The 21,072-nt window shown below is 55.1% G+C and overlaps 1 protein-coding gene across 5 annotated transcripts in view; it reads right to left on the bottom strand.

Annotated features, from left to right (window-relative positions):
• Positions 1-4,583: 4,583 nt before the first annotated feature.
• Positions 4,584-21,072, bottom strand: part of SAFB2 (scaffold attachment factor B2) — a 31,826-nt gene continuing 15,337 nt past the window's right edge. For 2 of the 5 annotated variants that reach the window (XM_004771505.3, XM_004771506.3), the window contains exons 10-22: positions 20,905-21,054; positions 20,704-20,816; positions 16,009-16,139; positions 14,827-14,918; positions 12,141-12,277; positions 10,552-10,842; positions 9,431-9,571; positions 8,276-8,338; positions 8,103-8,145; positions 7,010-7,140; positions 5,438-5,550; positions 5,248-5,314; positions 4,584-4,970 (exon numbers count right to left, since the gene is read on the bottom strand). In XM_004771505.3, coding sequence (XP_004771562.2) covers positions 4,820-4,970; positions 5,248-5,314; positions 5,438-5,550; positions 7,010-7,140; positions 8,103-8,145; positions 8,276-8,338; positions 9,431-9,571; positions 10,552-10,842; positions 12,141-12,277; positions 14,827-14,918; positions 16,009-16,139; positions 20,704-20,816; positions 20,905-21,054 — 1,623 coding nt within the window. In that variant the 3' untranslated portion in view covers positions 4,584-4,819. Of the gene's footprint in view, positions 4,971-5,247; positions 5,315-5,437; positions 5,551-7,009; positions 7,141-8,102; positions 8,146-8,275; positions 8,339-9,430; positions 9,572-10,551; positions 10,843-12,140; positions 12,278-14,826; positions 14,919-16,008; positions 16,140-20,703; positions 20,817-20,904; positions 21,055-21,072 lie in introns of those variants that run through there. The other 3 variants (XM_013045314.2, XM_004771507.3, XM_045085979.1) reach the window with 2 other exon arrangements.

Below are 21,072 nucleotides of genomic sequence, written 5' to 3'. Positions count from 1 at the left end.
TCAAATCCTCCTAGGATGAAGAAGGTATCACACCCCTCTGAGGAATGGGAAAGCAGGGGGCTCAGAGGGGGTGAGTCACTTTCCTAAGGACACACAGCGTATGAAAGAAGGGGAGCCGAGATGTGAATGCACTGAGCCCAGATCCAAACCCTGGCTCACCAGCCTGTGACAACCGTGCCCCAGGGAGGGGTGGTCTTAATTGGTGCGTGTGTCGGTGGGGGTGCGGGTGTCAACCCCAGGATTGTCCACAGAGACCCCCGCCCCTCAGCCTGGCCAGCCAGCTAAAAAGCCCTCTGTCCCCACTGGCCGTCTTTTGCAGCTGTTATTTTCTGAAAATCAAAAGGGCTTTTTATAACTTCACGTTTGAAGTTTTTTGACTGGGAGTCACACACGCAATTTCCGACTGGCAATCATCATGCAGGCTTGGGAATTTCTGCAAAGTGAGAAAATTTAACCTAGCAACTGTTTTGAAATGTAATGAAATCTGTATGAGTACAAAATTTCGCAATTGATGAAGTTGACACATTTCTGTAGATGTGGAGACATTTGATAAGGTATTAATTCCGATTTTGCAGTTTTCCTTATATCTGGAGCAGAGAATCCAGTCCTTCCAGGCCTCAAAACATCTTACAAGTTCCCTGGACAGCACGAGCACCCCGGAACCTTTCCCTGCAGGCCCGTCAACATTAAGCACTTACTGTATACCAAGAACAAATCCAAATTTTTCATGTATTTGACTAATTTCATCTTCACAAAGACCCTTTACGGTAAATACTACTACTGAATACGGTAAATTCTTCCAGTTAAGGAAGCAGAAGCAGAGGACTATGAACTCCCCGTGGGCAGACCGGCAAATGGGGGGGGTGTGTGAGCCTGCCGTGCCCGCCTCTACCCAGGGCCTCTCAGTCTGATGGTACGCGACAGAAGCCTTGTCTTTAAAAAAATTATTTTTATTTTTATTTTTTTGGAGTCCTGGGATCGAGCCCCACATGGGGCTCTCCGCTTGGCAGGGAGCCTGCTTCCTCCTCTCTCTCTGCCTGCCTCTGTGCCTACTTGTGGATCTCTGTCAAATAAATAAATAAAATCTTAAAAAAAAAGATTTAATTAATTTATTTGACAGAGAAGAGAGACACAGAGAGAGAGGGAACATAAGCAGGGGGAGTGGGAGCGGGAGAAACAGGCCTCCCGCTGAGCAGGGAGCCTGATGTGGGACTCGATCCCAGGACCCTGAGATCATAACCTGAGCCGAAGGCAGACACTTAACGACTGAGGCACCCAGGAGTCCCTAAAAAAATTTTTAAATTTTGATAAAATACACATAAAATGTAACCCATCTCTAAGTGCACAGCTCAGCGGCATTAAACACATTGCCATTGTGCAAACATCCCCACCGTCCATCTCCAGAACCTTCCATCTCTCCAAACAGAAACTCTGAACCCATGAAGCACGGGCCCCCTCAGCCGCTGCCCCAGCCCGGCTCCCACCCTCTCCTCTGTGTCGGGGTGGACGGGACTCCTCTGGGGCCCTCCTGGGAGTGGGGTCCTGCAGTGCCTGGCTCCATCCACTGAACCTATGTCCTAGGGGCGCAGGGCAGGCCCTCCCCATGGTGGCAGGTGTTCAAACTATGGATGGACCACGCCATTTACCCACACCACCCCCATACCCCGTTACGGTGGCTGTTACAAATGCGCAGAAACCAGAGAATCTGGGGCGCCTGGGTGGCTCAGTGGGTTAAGCCTCTGCCTTCGGCTCAGGTCATGATCCCAGGGTCCTGGGATCGAGTCCCGAATCGGGCTCTCTGCTCAGCGGGGAGCCTGCTTCCCTCTCTCTCTCTGCCTGCCTCTCTGCCTACTTGTGATCTCTGTCTGTCAAATAAATAAATAAAATCTTAAAAAAAAAAAAAAGAAAGAAACCAGAGAATCAGTGTTGGTGGGGATGCGGAGTGGCCCTCCGTGCGTCACTAGTGGGGCCGAGAGAGGCACAGCCGCTGTGGGAAACAGGGTTCCTCAAAAGCCGAAGGCAGAATGACTGTGGGAGCCAGCAGTTCCAGGCCTAGGTGTCTACCCAGAATGGGAAACAGGTGTGTAGGCAAACACGTGGCCATGAACGTTCAGTGGAGCCGAAGATGCCAACAACCCGTGCCCATGAGCAGCCCCTTCAGAACACAGACGTGGGAGACAAACCGTGAGACTCTTTAATTGCAGGAAACAAACTGAGGGTTGCTGGGGGGAGGAGGCGGAGCGATGGGGTTACTGGGTGCTGGACATCAGGGAGGTACGTGTTCCGGTGAGCACTGGGTGCTACAGAGGACTGACGGATCACAGACCTAAACGCTGTGTTTACAAAAAATGGTCAAAAATTTAAAATACAGGGACGCCTGGGTGGCTCAGTTGGTTAAGCAGCTGCCTTTGGCTCAGGTCATGATCCCAGCGTCCTGGGATCGAGTCCCACATCGGGCTCCTTGCTCAGCAGGGAGCCTGCTTCTCCCTCAGCCTCTGCCTGCCATTCTGTCTGCCTGTGCTCGCTCTCTCCCTCTCTCTCTGAAGAATAAATTAAAAAAAAAAAAATCTTTAAAAATTTAAAATACAAACACAGAGTTGGTTCTACTTCCCTTTTCTCTCCTGGAATAAAAATCTGACCTAACATAATCTAACTACACACTGTTTAAAAACAAAACAAAGTAAGGTGGGTTATCAGACACAAACAGAAAAAATAGGAAAACAGTTTATAACAGATACTGTGCACTCCGGCAGGAAGACGCTTGGGCCTGGCATGATGGGGCTCTCAGCCGCACACCTGCACACAGCTCTGACCCTGCATGAAGGTGGTGGGGAGGCAGAGACACCCTAGTAGCCTGTCCATAGAGTGGGGTAACTCTAGGGAAGGTCCCGGACTTGATAATAGCAATTTTCCCTCCATTTACCGGGAAGTTGCACCCCGGCAAAACTCCCATGTTCAGGTGCTGGCCCCAGGACCTTAGAAGGTGGCTGTATTTGGAGACGAGCCCCGACCCACGTGACTGGTGTACTTAGAGTAAAGGGGAAATCTGGTCACTGACAGGCAGAGATCAAGGTGACACGTCAACAAGACAAGGGACACCACCAAAGTTTGCCGGTGACCCCCAAAGCTGGGAGGGTATGGGACAGATTCTGTCATAGCCTCGGAGGGAAACTTGACCCAGACTTCTGGTCTCTGGGACGGTGAGAGAGTATCGTTTCCAGCACTGTGCTATGACAGCCCCAGCAAATGCCCAGATTTTACCTATGTTAAGAACAAGTCTGGGAGCGCCTGGGTGGCTCAGTGGGTTAAAGCCTCTGCCTTCGGCTCAGGTCATGATCTCAGGGTCCTGGGATTGAGCCCCACATCAGGCTCTCTGCTCAGCGGGGAGCCTGCTTCCTCCTCTCTCTGCCTGCCTCTCTGCCTACTTGTGAGGCAGCTTGGCGGCAACACTCGAGGTGGAGGGCCCTTGGTCTTGCTCCTGGACGTCAGTCACTCCTACCTCCTGGAGAGGGGTCGCTTCACGGCCGCTGGGGACAAGATCTCAAAACGGGTCTCACCCACAACCCCAGGCTGAGTCTGGCTTTTATCACCCCACATGGTGAGCTCAGACCCCAATTTCCAGGCTCTGGCTTGTGGAGAAGAGACGGGCCCCGTGCAGGAGGCACCGTGGAGACGGCATCCTGTCACTGGAGAATGACTCTGAGAGCCCCCGTGGCGGGGGAAGCTCACGTGGCATGTCCTCGGTGCGACTCAGAGGACACCAAGGGCCAGAGCTGACCTGCCTTTAACGCTCGGCTTCCGCGGCAGGCTGGGGAGGACTTTCAGATTGCTCTTTTAAAGCTAAACACCCCAGCGGGAACCCAGGCTACTCCGGGAGAACTGGCAATTGTTCGGTAGCCTGCGGGGCGGCTGTCCTAGTTCTGGAGGGAGGGAATCCAGATGCCTGGCAGGGGACGCTGGGGGGTTAACTCTCCCCACTCCGGAACAGGGCCAGGATTCGTGGGTTGTCCTCCTGCCTGCCCCCAGGTCCACCCCATTTATAGGGGTGGGGGGAGGGACAGGCTTGGCCTCTGGGTACCCCGATGAGCCTGTGGTCACCCAAGCTCCCCGCCAGCCACAGCTCAGCTGCTCTCTGGGGTCACGCTGGAGGGGCCTGGGACAGAGGGGCCGTGCCCAGCACTGAGGGCCAGCCAGGAGCCTAGTAATCACATGTGAGAAATTACCTATTAATTTGTATTTCCAGAAAAATGGGGTGATCAAGCCCCTGTACCAAGCAGGGCCTGCCCTCAGCCAGACCCCCAAACCTGGCACACCATCATCAGAGCCCCCCTCACCTCAGGCACACCAGCGTGAGGAGCAAGGTGACTGGTCTGAGGCCCCCACGATGCAGACCCACCGCCATGAAGAATTTCTAATTCGGATCCTGGCCCTGCCCGTACTGCAATCCACCCGGTTCCTCATCTGTGGCAGGCGTAGGGGGGAGACGCAGGGCTGTTGGGGGGACTCAGACGGGCCCAAAGGCACGAGGCCGCTGCTGAGGTGGGCACTGCCCTCGGCCCCGCAGTCACCGTGACACACACGAGTGCGAACCATAAACTTTTATTAATGGAAAATGGAATGCCTCGTTAACAGAAATCTTGTCTTAAAAACGGCAGAGAACACGTTTATTTAAAAAAAAAAAAAGTGAATTCACATTGTATTGAGCTACAACATGGTGGCAGGATTTGCTTTTGTTTCTTAAAAGGTTCCACAAGTTCAAGGTGACTCGGGCAGAGTCAACAGTACGTCTGCCTACCTGGACGCTCAGAGTGAGTGGGGCTTAGTAGCGGCGGGTGAAGTGGGGGTACGGGTGGGGGTGGGGGTGCGGGACTCGGCTGCCCCGCTCCTGGCCAGCCAGTCCTCCACCTTCCAGTCCGCCGCCGGGCACCATGTGGCCCTGGGAATGCCCGCCTTGTGCAAAGCCGCCTCGCCTACGAACAGAGACACACGTTTTGTCCCCTTGAAGTGCTGTACGCTTTCCTCGTTATGTGGGGCAGCAGAGGGCTCTGCAGCCTTTAGAGCCCGTCTGGCTTTTTCCAGGTGGGAGCAGTCCTCATCACGGACCGCATTCCGGGCGCCTGGGGAGTGTGACTTGTGGGGGCTGCCCAGAGCCGCTCTGGGGGCTTGTTGTCTAAACACTCAAACCAGCAAGCTGATCAAACATGCAAAAATAGGAAAGGGAAGGAGGAGCAGGGACAAACTCCTTACCCCGACATCCCGCCCCGATTTGCCATGTGTCCTGGCCCCGAGGGTCCGGAGAGGCCCCTCTCACCACCTGGGAAGAAAGGAAAGTGTTTGCACACACTTTTCTCAGAAGCCCCTGGAAGCCTTAGCAACTGCCGGGAGGGAGTGCGCCCCGGAGTGTCCTGGAAACGTGCGGCCCTCCTTCAGCCCGTACCTTGCCACCGCGCGTGCTCCCTGCCTGCCGTGCCTGCGTCCACCGAGCCCGGCCACGCGCGCTCCGGATGCTCTTCTAGCCTCTGACTGTGCTCTGCCCAGTCACGTCCACCCCTGCGTCAAAACAGAAAACAGATACGTAAGTGTCCCCGCATGCCTCTACGGGGAGGCTGTGGCCCGGCTGATCCTGCCCTATACTGAGGGTTCCTAAGAGGGCAGAATATGAGGACACGCCTCCAAAGACACGCACGTGGCCAGCACACACACGAACGGGAGTTCAGCTCGGCCACTGCGACAAGCAAGCGCGTCAGCTGTCAGACCCCTGCACCACCCATGAGGCTGGCCTGTGTCCAAAGGACAGATGGGAAGAGCTGTTGAGGATGTAGACAAATAGGGATCCTTGCGTGTGGCCAGTTCGAGAAAGTAAAACAGGACAGCGCACGGTGACCGTGGGACCCGCCGCATCCATCCCTGCCCATTTGCCCAAGGGAGCGGGAAACGTGTTCACGGAAAAACTGGAACACACACTGCAGCACGGCTCTGTGCGAGCCCCAAGGTGGAACGGCCCATGTCCCCCCGCTGGTGAGCAGAGAAATAAAACGTGGTCTCTGCACACGTGGCACATTACTGAGCCAAAGAAAGGAATGCAGCTCTGACCCGTGAGACAGCGTGGCTAAGCCCTGCCAACACGACAGGGAGAGAAGACAGCCGTGAGCCATATAATGGGATTTCAACTCACGCGAAATGCCCAGGGCAGGCAAATCCAGACTCGGACTGGATCCGCAGGAGCCGGGGCAGGGGGAGGCAGAATGGGGAGGACCGTGAACTGAGGGTCCTTTGGGGGTGATGACAACGTTCTATAGTGGGCGGCGGGGATGAGTGTATGGCTCTGAACATACTAGCAGCCGTGGCTTCAAAGGAGGCACCTCTACGGCGCAGGACTGTGGCTCAAGCAAGTGGTTTCGAAAAAGAGAAGCTCCAGGGACTGCGAGCCCACACAGGGTCCCGGAGTGCGGGCGGCAACCACCACCAGCGGCGCCCAGGCCCAGGCTGACCCATGTTCTAAGACATGCGACGAGGAGGCCATCCGAGCCCCTGACACCTGTCCTCAAGGGTGACTGCTTGGCTGCCCCACATGCACAGGTGGCTGTCGCCCAGCCAGAGGGTGACAGCGCTCACAGCTCCCTTTCGTCTGCCGGAGTTCTCCTGGTCCTGCTTCCCGCTGGTACTTAAGGCAGAACGGACTATGTGGTGTTCCAGGACCGAGTCCTAAGTAGGGTGCTCGGGAAAGCACTTCACATCGATCTAGCAAAACGGTGCTGCCCTCTGCTCCACACCCAAAAACGCACCTCAGGGAGGCAGAACCTTCTGACAAGCAGCCCCCCCGCAAACGCCTACAAGGGACTGGGGGGCAGGGGTCGGGGTGCAGAGCCTCTCTATTCGCTAGGATCCCGGGGCAAGTATAAGAGAGGCTCCAGGGCTGTCAGCAGGCGGGGGCTCCTGTGCCTAGGGGCTGAGGCGTGTGGGGAAGGACTGTTGGGGGCAAACCAAACCGGCCGGCCCATCTGCTAACCTGGGTGGAGGCGGTGGTCCCCGGCCCTCACTCATCCTCTTGTCGGAGCCGTAACCCCCCCAGCCGTCCCGGGAGTCCCGGCTGTGGCGCTCTGGCGGTCCTCCGTGTCCATGGCGGTCGTCTGAGTAGTGCTGGAAGGCATAAGAGGGACAAGGCGACTCTAGCCATGTCACTCTCAGACAGGCCTGTGAGTCTGGTGTAGCCGGCCGGGAGGCGGTTCTGAGAGGACCTGCCCAGGCCCCTCCTGACCCCATCTCGCCGGACACGCTCTTCTACCCTGACAGCGCCACGGGAACCCGAATGGGGCTTCCTGCCTCCCAGTCCCCTCCGACGTACGAACCATTAGGCGCCCCTACAGCCCATCTCTGGCACCACGCCTAGTGCCAGCAGAGGCCACTCCAGCCCCGTGCACGTGGAAAGCCCCGCACTTTATGGCGCTGAAGGGTCCTCTGCGGAGAGTCCCTTAGAGTCTTCCCGGGAAGAATCAGGACAGCTCCTCCTGCTGGTGACAGGAGGGCCCCTCCCACACCCCCAGGGTGGTCAGCGGCCTCTCCCTGTGACCAGAGACAGCAAGGCAGACAGGAACCACTCTGCTCTGGCCAACCAATCCTGTGCTCCGGGACCCAGCACGCTGCAGCGGGACGGAGTCATCCCACGTTCCCTCAAAAACCACACTGCTGGCTTGAAAGAACATGATTCCGACGCTCACCCCCTTTCTCCTGGAGGACTACCCTCTTCTCTGAGGAGCCCTCTGCAGAGCACCAGAGACACAGGGACCCCCCCACACCAACATGGGCAAAAACACCTCATGGGCTAAGCCCCTGAGTGGGGTATCGTGGGGCAGCTCACAGTACTGAGACTCAAAGACCCTCTAAACAAGTGGGCGATCCAGAAACACTCGCAGATTCCACCAAATGCAATTAAACAAAAACAAACCCTACGTATTCAAGAAACACACAGACACACTAATCAGAAAATAATCAGTCACATATACTTCCACTCACTGGTCAGAACGGACATGTCCACCCCCCCCACCCCCCCCCGCAGCACAGAAGCAGGTGCGCCCCAGGCTTGGGGTCTGGATTTTACTTACTTGCCCATCTCGCTCTCCCATCACTGACCTTGAACCTTCCCTCCTGCAAAAGGGAAATACCTCGTTCCAATGGCTGCCGGTGGCACCAGACCACCTATGGCAGGCCCCACACACAAGTTTCACAATTGGGGTACTTATTCCATTCCACCCAGTAAGAACTGTAATTTACTGGCCTGTGAAACAAAGCTGGCTTGCATCTAAAGCCTTCTCCCTGAGGACGGGAGTGAAGCTGCGGCCTAAGAAGGTGGGAATAAAGATTTCACTGAACTGAATTCCCTTGGAGCGATCTCAGAGGCAGCAACCCACCCCACCTAGCCCATGCCTCATTTATCTGTGGCCTGGCGACAAAATCCAAGGTCTACCAGAGAAGCCTTAGAGGGTCCCCAACCTCTGGTTTGATCCAATACACGTGATTCACACCAAACCTCCAAACCCCCATTCATTACACAAGTGGCTTCTCGGCCCGCCTCTCCCTGCGCTCCCTTCCTTACTGAAGAGCTAATGAACGGTGAAACGGCCCAGGCATATGCAGCCCAGGGGAGCACGATGAGAAACCCAGATAGAGACCTCTTAAACTAGAAAACTGAGGGCTGCCTTTCTAATGAACTATATAGATTTCTCTTTTAAAATGACACACACACACACACACACGACCTCTTAAACTAGAAAACTGAGGGCTGCCTTTCTAATGAACTATATAGATTTCTCTTTTAAAATGACACACACACACACACACATACACATATATATAGAATTACTATTTCTTTAAAAGGGCCTGGCTAAAAAAACCTTCTCAAACCTTTAAGCCACCCAGCCAGGCAACAAGAACTTTCCTGCATGCTGGTCAGTTCTCAGCTGGGCGTGCTGGCAGAGGAGCCTGTGCTGGTCAGCAAGGCTTGGGGACGTGGACTCTGGCCACTCTGCCTGCAAAGGCTCTTTCTCTAAACAGCTTCCTCCCCGTACAAAGGGGCTGGGCATACCCTCCTTGAAACCCTGCTTCCCAAGGGGCTTGCCTCAATGGAGGGGTGGCCGGGAGAGTCCTGGGAGCTGTGAGGCCCAGAGTGTGGGGCCCAGGAGAGTGGAGGCTCAGAACTGCCCCCAGACTCCACCAATCCGTGAAGAGGGCACTGCGTGAAATGAGCTGGGGATGCCCTAAGGGACCTGAGTCCCACATCCTGCTGCAGGCGTGACCCTGTAAGTCCCACGTGCAGCAGGCTAGCCAGCTGCGGGGAGCCTCACGAGTAAATGAGATGTCAGAGGACAGAGACCCATCCCTGCGTCGAGCTGAGGTGGCTCCGTCCACAGCTGCAAGAGAGGATGGTGCTGACCTGTCAGCCACGTGGTCCTGGTACTGGCCCCGGTCTCGATGGTCAAAGTCATGGAAGCGGTGATCAGGGCGAGGGAAGTCGGGACGGTACCTGTCCTCCATGGCCACACGCTTGCCTTCCGGCCAATAAGCATCATCTCGCCTGTTTTTTATTTTTAAAAGGACATGAGTTTCAATTATGACAAAGAATGAAGAAAAAATGGAAGGAGGTAGAGGTGGGGAGGGGAGCTCTCTCCAGACCCAGCAGCGTTTAAAATGTCCTGCAGGGCTAATCTCTAAACATTCAACCATTATTGCTTTGATTTGATAAATTAAAATCCCCCAAACTGCCAAGAGGCATGCCCGCATTCTCATCTGACAGCCCTGAAAGGAGGGCTGCTGGGAGCTAATTGTATCACAAGGCTGTTAACACCTTGATCCCCGGGTGAGCCCAGATGCAAGTGAAAGGAAATATTTGATTCCTCTGCATCGCCATTCCGAGCTGCCACATTTCCCCCTTCCTGTCTTCTACGGGAACCTGAACCTCCCTCTGAGTTTTTTGCAAGAGCAAAGGGAATCAGACGGGGTGATTAGTGAACTACATACAGCTCGGGATGGCACCCAATTATCTTCTTCCTGATCCTCCCCAGAACACTGGGCTCACGGGGGTGGGGGGTGGGGGGTGGGGGGTGGGGGTGGGGTGGTGGTGGTGGTGGTGGTGGTGGTGACAGGTGACCGTCCATTAACCAGCTCAGAGGGGCTGAAGACCAATAAACCTACTTCGTGAACGGGAAGGCAATTTCCTGTTCTACAGCGCCATTCCGCGCTCTCCCTCTACCGGCCGACTGGCGGCCCTGGCGCCCACGGGCCCCACCGAAGGCTCGCCCGCCCCACGCCCGGCACCTGGCAGGCGGTTACGCCCCGCAGGGAACTGCGCTGTGAAGACAGGCGTGGCCTCAACGAGCGCCGCAAACCTCACCAAGGGGCAACTATCGAGATTCTCCACGGGACAAGTCAGGGAAACCGCTGCCCAGCCCCGGGACCACGGACCCCAGGCCCCAGGAGCTGGAGCTTGTGGCGGCTGAGAGTCCTGCGTAGGCGTCCGGGGGCGCCAGGCTCCGCAGGGAAAGCAGGGAGGCTCACCGCCCGTCGTCGTAGGGCCTCCGCAGCACGGGCCGCCGCTCCTGCTCGTAGCGCAGCTGCTCCTGCTGGCGCCGCAGCTCCTCGCGCTCGCGGTGGATGCGCTCCTGCTCCTTGCGCCGCTCCCGCTCCACGCGCATGCGCTCCCGCTCCAGCCGCTCGCGCTCCATGCGCTCCCGCTCCAGCCGCTGCCGCTGGCACTCGAGCTGCAGGCGCTCCCGCTGCAGCCGCGCCTTCTCCTTGCGCTCGTGGAAAGCCTCCAGGCGCTGCTCCCGCTCGCGCTGCTCCCGCTCTCTGCTGGGACATGGAGGGCTGCGCTGACTTCCCTGCCGGGTGACCGGAGACCCGGCGACAGGCGCGACCCCCACTGCCTGGAGCTGTGCGCCTGGGCCGCAAAATCCACGCTCCCTCCTTTGTGGCTAGAGCCAAGCCAGGAGTGAACCTGTCACTCCTGCCCAGGGAGGGGGGGGGGGGGGCACAGGCCAGGAGGGCTTGGCTCACAGGCACAAAGTGAAGTCACAGGTTACAGGGGAGAGAAGAGAACCGGGGGTAGCCGCGGCCATGAAGGCTGCGGGGCACAGGGGGACCCCGGAGCAAGGCCTTCTTTCTTCCCACCTTCCCCGCCAGAAGGCGGCACTTTCTAGGGACCCTGCCTCTTCCAGCGGACCCGGGAAGCTGCAGGCGCACTGCGGTGGTCAGAGGTATGGGGCCTGGCTGGGTCATCAGCCACCACGCACCGGGGCTCCGGGGCACGGGAGATGCCCCCTCTGCACCTGCAAAGGGAGCTGCTGCCGCACCGCCCACCCAGCCCGGGGACTGGGAAGCTCCAAGGCCAGCGTGGGCCACTGGGAAACAAAGAGAGCCAACGGCGTCTTTACTTCCTAAGGCCGCGTAAACAGAGATGCAAGCGGCCCCCTATGTCGGAAAGCAGACGGAGTGTAACCGTAGAAGTTTCTATACATCCCGCTTCCACTCAAGCAAGATCGCCCACACCGTGACACAAAGCTTTCGTTTCGCTAAGTGAGGTATGAAGAAAAATGACAAGGGGGCCTTAGACGGAAAAAGGCAGAAGGCAGAACTGGGAAGAGGCCAACTTCCAGAAACTATCTTCCTAAACAGGAGGTAAACGTGGCAAAGAATGTCGTGTGTGACCGAGGCCGCCACAAACGGCACTTGAGCAAAGATGCCGCTCCGGTGCGTACCGTCTCTAATAAACGTGCCACGCCCCCTGGCTGCATTTCTGCTCTTATGCATGTGGGGCTGCAGCAGGACGACTATGAGACCTTGAAGCCGGGGGCCCTTCCATCCAGGCCACACACGGGTGAGCCCGCTCCCCGGGCCAGGGCACTCGCCACATAGCAGAGAGCGAGCACCTGCGCGGCTCAGTCGGGTAAGCGTCAGGTCTCGAATGAAACCAGCTCTGACAAACGTCATGTCGAGGCTGACCACGACTGCTCTTGACCCTCGCCTTTCACCTCGGCTAACAGCAGGCAGCCAGCAAGCCTGGGCCAGACAGGACACTGGCTTGGGGAGAAGGGCAGAGCGCCCCCGGACGAGACCACCCACCTGCCGGCCTGCCGGGCCCCACTCACCGCCGCCTCTCCGTCTCTCGGATCTCGCGTTCCCGCTGCCTCTGGCGCTCGCGCTCCCTCTGCTCTTTGATTTTATCAAATGATAAGATGTCTCTCTTCTCTTTGCTTTCCGATTTGCGGTCCTGACTCTTGGAGCTCTGTTTACCGAAATTGGTTCATTCTCGTCAGAAAAATGCAGCCGGTGCACAGTGGAAGTTAGATACGCGTTTCTCTGGGGTAGGTTAAAATTCCTCTGTCCCCATGGCTTCCAGGAAGGCCCAGGAGGCAGTTCAGCTCACCCACAGCCCAGAGGCACTGCTCGCTTGGGAGAACTGCCTTCTCACACCGCAATCATGGGGGTCACCGGAGAGCAAGGAGGGGGGACACCTCACAAAAACTGCAGGCAGCTCTCCCTGCCCAGCAGAGCTAAGGACTCCGCACCGTCTAGAACAAGGCCCCACGGAGCCGCGGGCACATGTATCCTGGCCGCCCCGCTGGACGGTGGGCCTCACCGCTCGCGTCTCACCTGCCGCCTCAGGCCTTCAAACCCCACAGGCCGAAGTAGCTAGCAGAGGAAGTAGCTAGCTCTGCCGTGCAGAGGAGCTCCTCCTGCTGGGCGATGACCACTCCCGGGCAACCGCCGTGCTGTTCCCTCCCCGGGTGAGGCAGGCAACGCTGCCCACCGACTCTCATCTCTGAGGCTCTCAGGGGCTAGGATGCCCAAGCTGGCCACGATCACCCTCTCGGAAAGCTTTCACAGCGTGGGACACCTGTGTGTCCTGCAGCCCCCCTGCCCCCGGTCTCTAGGGAAGGGGCTTGGTAAACATTTTTAAAAACGTCCTCAGGTTATTTTCTTAATTACCTTGAGGACCAACCCAAGAAAAAGACAAGCCGTAGTTAGAAACAGAGGATTTTGCTGAAAAAAAAAGAGGAGCACAGAGGGGACGATCTCATCACAAAGAAAGACCAGAACCCAAACACCAAGATGACACTCCGCCTGACAGAGGGCCAAGTTTGGAGTCTAATCACACAACCAAAGGCCGGGGGGCGCCCAGGCGAGGCACGCCGGAGTCTCCCAGTCGGGCCCTGGGCTCCCAGTGGGCCTCCCACGTCCCCGCAGCCCGGCGCGCTCTACACACCGAGGGACCGTAGCATCCTGTTTCCTTTCTGAAGGGCGCTCGGAGAACACCCGTCCCAAGGAACATCTGTGCTCCTCAGCACCTAGAGACCCAGAGCCCGGCATGGCCCATGTCCACAAATGCTGCCCCACAGCAGTCCTCGACAGGAGCTATGACACCAGTGAGTGTCCCTAAACGAGGGACCAGGAAAGAGGATCACAGTGCAGCCGGAAAAGCGTGCACGTGACACACACACACACACCCCGGACAGCTTCCAAGGGCACCACCCTGAGGTTGTGTGCTACAGTCTCACCAGGACAACATTCTAGAGATGGGGGCAGAGAACAGCTTAGCTTCCCGGGGCTGGGGCTGGGGCTGGGCCGGTGGGGCAGGTCACGAGCGGGGAGAGCTCTATGGTGACTGGATGGCCCTGGATCTTGAGGGCAGTGGTGCTCACGTGAGACTCCACCAGGACCTGAAAGTCCTGGCACTCCACTCACGCACACCCCGCAAACCAATGTCACCGTCCCTGGCTTTGAAACTGGGCTATAGTTATGTGAGCGGAAATCCCTGGGGGAAGCAGGGTGATGGGTACATGTATCTCCATACTATTTTGGCAACTTTCTGTGACTCCGTAATTATTTGGAAATAGAGTGTGCATGCTGCGTCACGCATGTGATGCCCTTGGAAAGGAAGTGTGAGGAGTCCACGTGAGAGGAAAAGAGGCTTCTGTTCTCACGTTGTCCTCCTATGTGATCTCAAGATTCTAATTTCGCAGACTTTATTCCTATTTATTTTTTCTAACTTCAGAGCTTTTCAGCTGCTAAGTTTATAGGGTTTTGGGGGGGCTTTCTTTAGATTTCTCTATTTTGTAGTTCTAAATTTTTACAGTTTTCACGTAGCCCATAAGAAACATGACTTTAGAAATGACTGTATTCAAGAAAGCAAACGTTCACTGCAGAAGTCACAATGAAGCGTTCTTAGATGAACACCGTTCGCTCTGTGTTTGTTCTAAGAGGACAACTCTCCTCAGGAATGTTTTAGCCAGAACCTTCAGGTGGTAAGCAGAGGGTTTCATTTTCCAGGGTGGGGGAAAAAAAACAAAAGGAGAAGCCACCGGTCTGTCCAGCTGTGTGCCGCTTACGACACGGAGGCCCGTTCTCTGACAACGTGGAAGTCGGTTTTGCAGTGGACTCCCCTTTTCTTCCCCATGAACGTCCCAGAAGAAGGGGACTGGCCAGCACAGGTCAGCCACACAGCAGAGCCCACCTTCCGACTTGAACAGCCTGGGTCCTGCCCGTCCCACCCCATGGTGGGCTGTGAACCGGTTTCCTTCTAGAAGATGGTATAATCCCACAGAGAACCAGCAAAGGGTCAATACATCACGGAAAGGAAAAACACTAAGCACAGTTTTGAAACACGCCGTAGAACCCAACCCTGGGTGCGCACATCCAGCCTCAACAGGGAGGAACGTGCCTCTGAGCACTTCAAAGAACACTTCGATGCGGTTTTCCTAACTTGAATCCACGCGGTCCTTCAACCACCCACAAACGCGCAGGGACCTGACGCAGGAAACACACAATACTTACTCTCTCTTTTGACCTGCTTGTGGTTTTGACGCTAATGACCGGCTCTCCTTTCGATTTGTCCATCACGACCGTCCGCTCCATTCCTCTGCTTCCTTCAGGGAGAAAACAGCGCTCTGTGCACCTGCCCACAGCCCCGCTTCCCGACGGCGGGCCGTGGCCAGGCTGCCAGGGGATTCTCGCAGCTTCCTCGAGTGACTCAAGCGAACCCCGGAGCCTCCGCATCTCCCCTCCCCGCTCGTCCTGACCTGCAGCGAGCACCGTGGACAGGAGGCCGCTGGTGTGCCCTGACCGGGCCTCGCTCACCTGGACGGAGCGGCTCTGGTTTCCCCGCAACATACACCGTGAACCGAAGTCAAGGCGCGTTCGGCAGCACACGCACCCGACCCACCCGATGGCTTCACCCGCACGCTCAATCCTAGCGGCTCCAGGATAACCACTTTCCATTTTGTCATCCTCCTCCACATTCTGGAAAGCTCTGCAGAGCTCAGGCCCTTGTGCTCGGAGTCAGATGGCTGGGCTTCCCTTCATTCGTGTACAGCAATAAAGGCTTCCAAATGGATTCTGCCCCTCGACGACACAATAACCAGACTCTAACCACGGCGACTATTATTGATTTGGGGAGATTTGCAATACTTGAGGAACATTTTAAAAACACGTTCCTCATGAGACTGCCAGTAAATTACCCCAAATGCTTAAGATCCAATTTGTAACGCGCTGTACCCAATTCCAACGCTCCAGATGGCTGAGTTTTGTTTGTTTTATGGGGGGGGGGGCGGGGAGAACTGGGTTTTGTTTTTTCCACAAAACATTCTGTGGCGCCTCAAGGCAGTCTGCAGGCGTGGAACAAGCTGCAGAGCCGCATCAAATCTGTGACAACAATGGGGCCACCTCTTCCTCCCACAGCTGCCAAAGGTACTCAGGAAGATCAAGCCTGGTCCCCAAGTCGCCAGTGACCATAAATCACGGAGCGCAACCCCTCCAGGTGTGCGATGTCAGCAGCAACTCCTACAAGCCGGGCCACCCCCAGGTCCTGCTGCTTTTCAAGGCTGCCCGTCCCCGGAAGCCGCAGTCGGCCGGGCCGCGCACAGGCCCTCGCTGGCTCCCTCGGCCCACGCCCGCCTCCCGCCAGCGCCTCCCGCCAGGCTCTACCCTCCCCCGGAGACGTCGGCAGGCTCCGCTCACCTGATTTGGTGACGCGGGAGCGATTGGTAGGCCCTGGTTTCGGCTCATCCTCATCTTTTTCTTCCTTCTTAATGTCTTCAGGCTTTTTTTCCTCCTTTTTCTCCATCTTCTCTTCCTTCTTAATCACGGTTCTGTTTAAAAACATGGTCATCATGCTTGTGTTCCTGGGACTCTGGCCGCAGGTCATCAGGACTCCCACACAAAACCAACCCGCCGGGCGGCAAGCGGACAGGGACAGTTACCGGGGAACCGCGGAAATGATCTAATGCCCTCCTGGGACCTGGCCCTCATGCCCCCCGGAGTTCTCGGCTACGCGCGGAAATAGGCAGCACGGAGGCTCGTGGACAGTTTTCCACACTGCTCGACGCACTGGTCTGTATAGGACAGACACGCGGGCACATGTGAGAGACACTCCCAAGTAGAGAAGAATGCCTGTGAAAAACTGATTTATCGCGTTTCACTCTGGATGGAGTTTTTAAGTTTGTGTAAACATTTTTTCCAAATACGGCACAGAACAGAACGGAAGCAGAGCACGTGGATGTGAGGTGCCTGCGCCACGGAGCAGCGGGCCCCCTGCCCTCCACTCGGCACCGGGTCACCGCTGCACATTTTGGGGGAGCTACAATGGCACGCCACGCGCCAGCTCCTACAGAACCTGTCAGTAAGGTTTCCACTGAAGCCGGCTTTATTCTACACAGTGAACTGAATCATTACTGCCACACACACTTGTCTCCCATGTTCCCTAACGCTGTTTGTCTCGGGTAATTAAATTCCACACTTATTAAATGCCCACCATGTGCCAGGGTCCAGGACGGGAAAAACGGGCCCCTCAGGGTCCCCTAACCAGCGCTCCCCGCCCTCTGTTCCCTACAACTCAGGCTGTCCAAGGAAACCCCTCCTAGCTCACTCTTCTCTCGGCTTCCACAGTACAAAGCCATCATCTTTTTTTTTGAGGGAGAGAAAGGGAGAGGGAGAGAGAGAGAGTGTGTGTGTGTGTGTTGGGGGTTTGGTGAATGGGAAGGGGCAGAGGAAGAAGGAAAGGGAGATCCTAAGCGCACTCCATGCCCATTGCGTGGCCCAACCTAGAGCTCAATCTTACAGACCCGGAGCTCACCACCTTCACAAAAATAGAGACGCCTACCGAACAAGCCACTCAGGCACCTCGGAGCCATCCTCTTTTAAATAATACCCACTTTGGGACCCCTGGGTCACTCAGTAGGTTAAGCATCTGCTTTCACTCAGATCGTGATCTCAGCGGCCTGGCATCAAGTCCCGTGTTGTCCTCTACACTCAGCTTGGAATCTGCCTCTCTCTCGGCCCCTCTCTGCCAACTTGTGCTCATGCCCTCTCCCTCTCAAATGAGTAAGTAAAAATTTTTTAAAAAGATTAAAATAATATTCACTTTAAGAAAACTTTATCCTTTTTTATTTTTTTATTTATTTATTTTTAAAGATTTTATTTATTTATCAGAGAGAGGGAGAGAGTGAGCACAGGCAGACAGAGTGGCAGGCAGAGGCAGAGGGAGAAGCAGGCTCCCGGCCAAGCAAGGAGCCCGATGTGGGACTCGATCCCAGGACGCTGGGATCATGACCTGAGCCGAAGGCAGCTGCTTAACCAACTGAGCCACCCAGGCGTCCCAACTTTATCCTTTTTTAAAGATTTTATTTTTATTTTTAAGTCATCTCTACACCCGATCTGGGGCCCGAACCTACAACCCTGAGCTCAAGAGTCAGAATGTGCCACTAATGGAGCAAGCCAGGAGCCCCAAGGGAAACTTTATTAAGTAGAAGTTTTTTAAAAACTTCCTGCTTCCTCCCCTCTGCCTACTTGTGATCTCTGTCAAATAAATAAATAAAATATTAAAAAAAAAAAAAAAAAAGACACAACCCAAGAACCCCAAATACCACAGCAAGAAAAGAGAGAGAGATAACGAACAAGGGAGGAGCAGAGGGAAAGAAGCCCAAGCAGATTCTGCTGAGCACAGAGCTCGATGGGACTGAATTTCACGATCCTAAGATCATGGCCTGAGCCGAAACCATGAGTTGGACGCTCAACCAACCGAGCCACCCAGGTGCCCCTAAAATTTTTTTTACACTGTAAACACACACCATAATAAGTGACAGCGTAACCAGGATCAAGAACTTGTTTCTAGCATATTGGTTCTGCTTAAAAAGACACAACCCAGGGGCGCCTGGGTGGCTCAGTGGGTTAAGCTTCTGCCTTCGGCTCAGGTCATGATCTCAGGGATCTGGGATCGAACCCCGCATCGGGCTCTGCTCAGCAGGGAGCCTGCTTCCTCCCCTCTGCCTGCCTCTCTGCCTACTTGTGATCTCTGTCAAATAAATAATAAAATATTTAAAAAAAAAAAAAAAAAAAAAGACACAACCCAAGAACCCCAAATACCACAGGTACGTCAAACAATTGCCCTGGGACGACCACCATGGGGCCTTTGCGGTCAATCACTGGGTTCCAGGCCTGGGCCGAGGCTCAGCGAGGCTGGTTCGGCACTCGGCTTGCTGCACTACAGCACCTCTCCCCTAGGCTTTGTCACAGGTAATACCCGTGCATCTGCTTCCCCTCAATGGCTACAGGAGTCCATGTCCCTTCTAATGGGACAGAGATGGCTTTTGGGGACCACACTTGCAAGTAAAGCCATAACAAGTCACATCTGATGTGCATCTGCCGCTATTCGAGGGGGGGATGCCCTCTCTCTCCAAGGAGACCCCCTGCCCGTCTGTAGTCACATGACACATCCCAGACACAAAGGAACTTCTCTGGACACCACGTTAAACAGTAATTTCTAAAATACAAACACAAGCACGAGAAAAGGCTGGAGGAATATACACGGAAGAGGACCACCCTTGGGTAGTGGGATTACACTTGACATTTGCCTGGACTTTCCAAATAGCAACCACATGGAAATCACTCATCCAACCCGGGGAGGACCAGCCACTTCGTTGGAAAAGTCCTTCAATTTCACTACTGCACCTACAAAAATTTTTTTTTTTGAAGATTTTATGTATTTATTTGTCAGAGACTGCATCCACACACAAGTAGGGGGAGCAGCAGATAGAGGCAGAAGCAGGCTCCCTGCCAAGCAAGAGGCCTGCTGCAAGGCTCAATCCCAGGACCCTGGGATCATGACCCCCACCTCAAGGAAGACGCCTAACCGACTGAGTCACCCAGGTGTCCCTGAATCTTGAAATTCTTAAAGCGAAAGAAACCCTTTTTTAGGTTTACTAGAAGTATTGTTCAAATGTATTTTGAATTACTCAACTTCCTAATCAGACCACTTGAAGCCAGTTGATCCCAAGTTCATCAGCTGGTTCTGTGCCCCCGCACTGGGGGCAGCCAGCCCAGACTGAATCCTGGCCTTGCCCCTCGCTAGCTGGGCTCGGTGCCCTTCAGCCGGGCACTTCCCTTTCCAGAGCCTGTTCCCCCTGCGACCTAGGACCCTTCCAGGGATGGAGTGGACCACGTGATGCAGGTGAGCTTTTACCCCGTCCTTTCTCTCCCGAAAATACGTCTCACCATGTGGTCAGAAAACCAACAAAGAAAATGCATTCCAAAACACAAGAACTCTGAACAACTCTGCGCAGCTACCAGTAGTCTGCAAGCACAGCGGAGTTTTCAGCGTGGCAGACAGAACACGTCTCTGAGACAGGTCTCGTTTGTAAATATACAAAGGCTTAATCCGACATCATTGCTCACCGGCCTGAGGACTCCTCTTTGGCATGAAGACCAGCAACTAAACCTTTCAAAACGGGAGCTGTACACATAGGAGTGTCAGTGAAGTCCACACGTGCACTCACCTATACACTTTCTTAACACAAGAAACAACAGCCAGTGGAGTCAGTGAGACGGACCGATTCTCAGCACAGGGCTCGGTCTTTAGAGAGAGTGGCCCGGGAGGACGAGTAAGTGGTCCTGACAGTGTAAACTTGCTGTACTCAGCCCTGAGAATTACACCGTCAGTAGCATCATCAAAATCTACCTCCCCCAGAAGACACATCGACGACTTTGAGAAAATTATTATCAAGCAGTGCCTGCTCTGGAAAGACCAGTCCCGATTTCCATCCTTTATAAACGCCATCTCAGACCCACCGATCCAGAAGTTCCAGGCCAAAGTGCCCCCCGGGGAACACAGAAAACTCATAGGTACCCCGGGAGGCTTCGGTTTTGATGGAAACACAGCAAAACTTGGCAATGCCAGACACCGCACAAACTACTAGTAGCTCGAGGTCCTTCTTTTCGCCACCAGATCAGGTTAGTTCCTGGGATAAAAAGCGAGGACTGCAGAACCCCAGTCTGGATCAGGAAACAACTGCACGGTGGCAGGGGTCGTGCAAGGACCCCGAACACTAGTGAAGTAAAATTACTATTCTTTCCTTTCGGGTGTGTTATTTTCTTTCAAAAGCTCATGGAGTCGTTTGGACGTAAACACTTACTAAGGCTCCTCATAAAGACAGTTTGGAGAGGTACAGGGGACCGCGCAGGGACCCTTACTGAAACCCGGACGTGGAAGTGGTGGCAAGATGCGCAGATGTGATACATACATGAGAAGCCAGTGAGGTTGCCTGTGGCGAGGAGGCCACGTGCCTCTGCAGTGACCCTGGGGCTGCCACCTGCCCTCTTCCGGACCAGCCCCTCCCCACGACCCGACAGAAAGAGAAAGGTTTTAAATAATCACTTTACTTTTCCATTTTGATCTCCACAGGATGATGTCTGTCAGCACTAGATAATTTTTCCTTCTTCACTTCACACTCTTTCCTGTCAGACAGCTTTTTCCCAGCCGGTTCGTTTTTGGCCTAAAATACAACATGGGTTAGAAATGGCCCATGGTCCGGGTCCCCTTGCTCGTGAGCTCAGTGGCTTACAGCAGGTGAGTCGCCTCACCTTCTCTACGGAGATCATCCTTCCGTGCAGCTCCGTTCTGTGGAGATGGCTGATGCACTTGGTGGCTTCGTCAGATGTCGACATGGTGACAAAGCCATAGCACCGAGCTCCAGGACTGCGGGCGTTTGTCACCACTTTGGCCCCGACAACCTTTGTGAGAGAAGACAC

The sequence above is a fragment of the Mustela putorius genome, unplaced genomic scaffold (assembly GCF_011764305.1).
Source record: "Mustela putorius furo isolate JIRA1106 unplaced genomic scaffold, ASM1176430v1.1 tig00000095_pilon_pilon_pilon, whole genome shotgun sequence".
Taxonomy (NCBI): Eukaryota; Metazoa; Chordata; class Mammalia; order Carnivora; family Mustelidae; genus Mustela; species Mustela putorius.
Note: the sequence above shows the minus strand (reverse complement) of the source record. Positions and strands in the feature narration are given on the sequence as shown.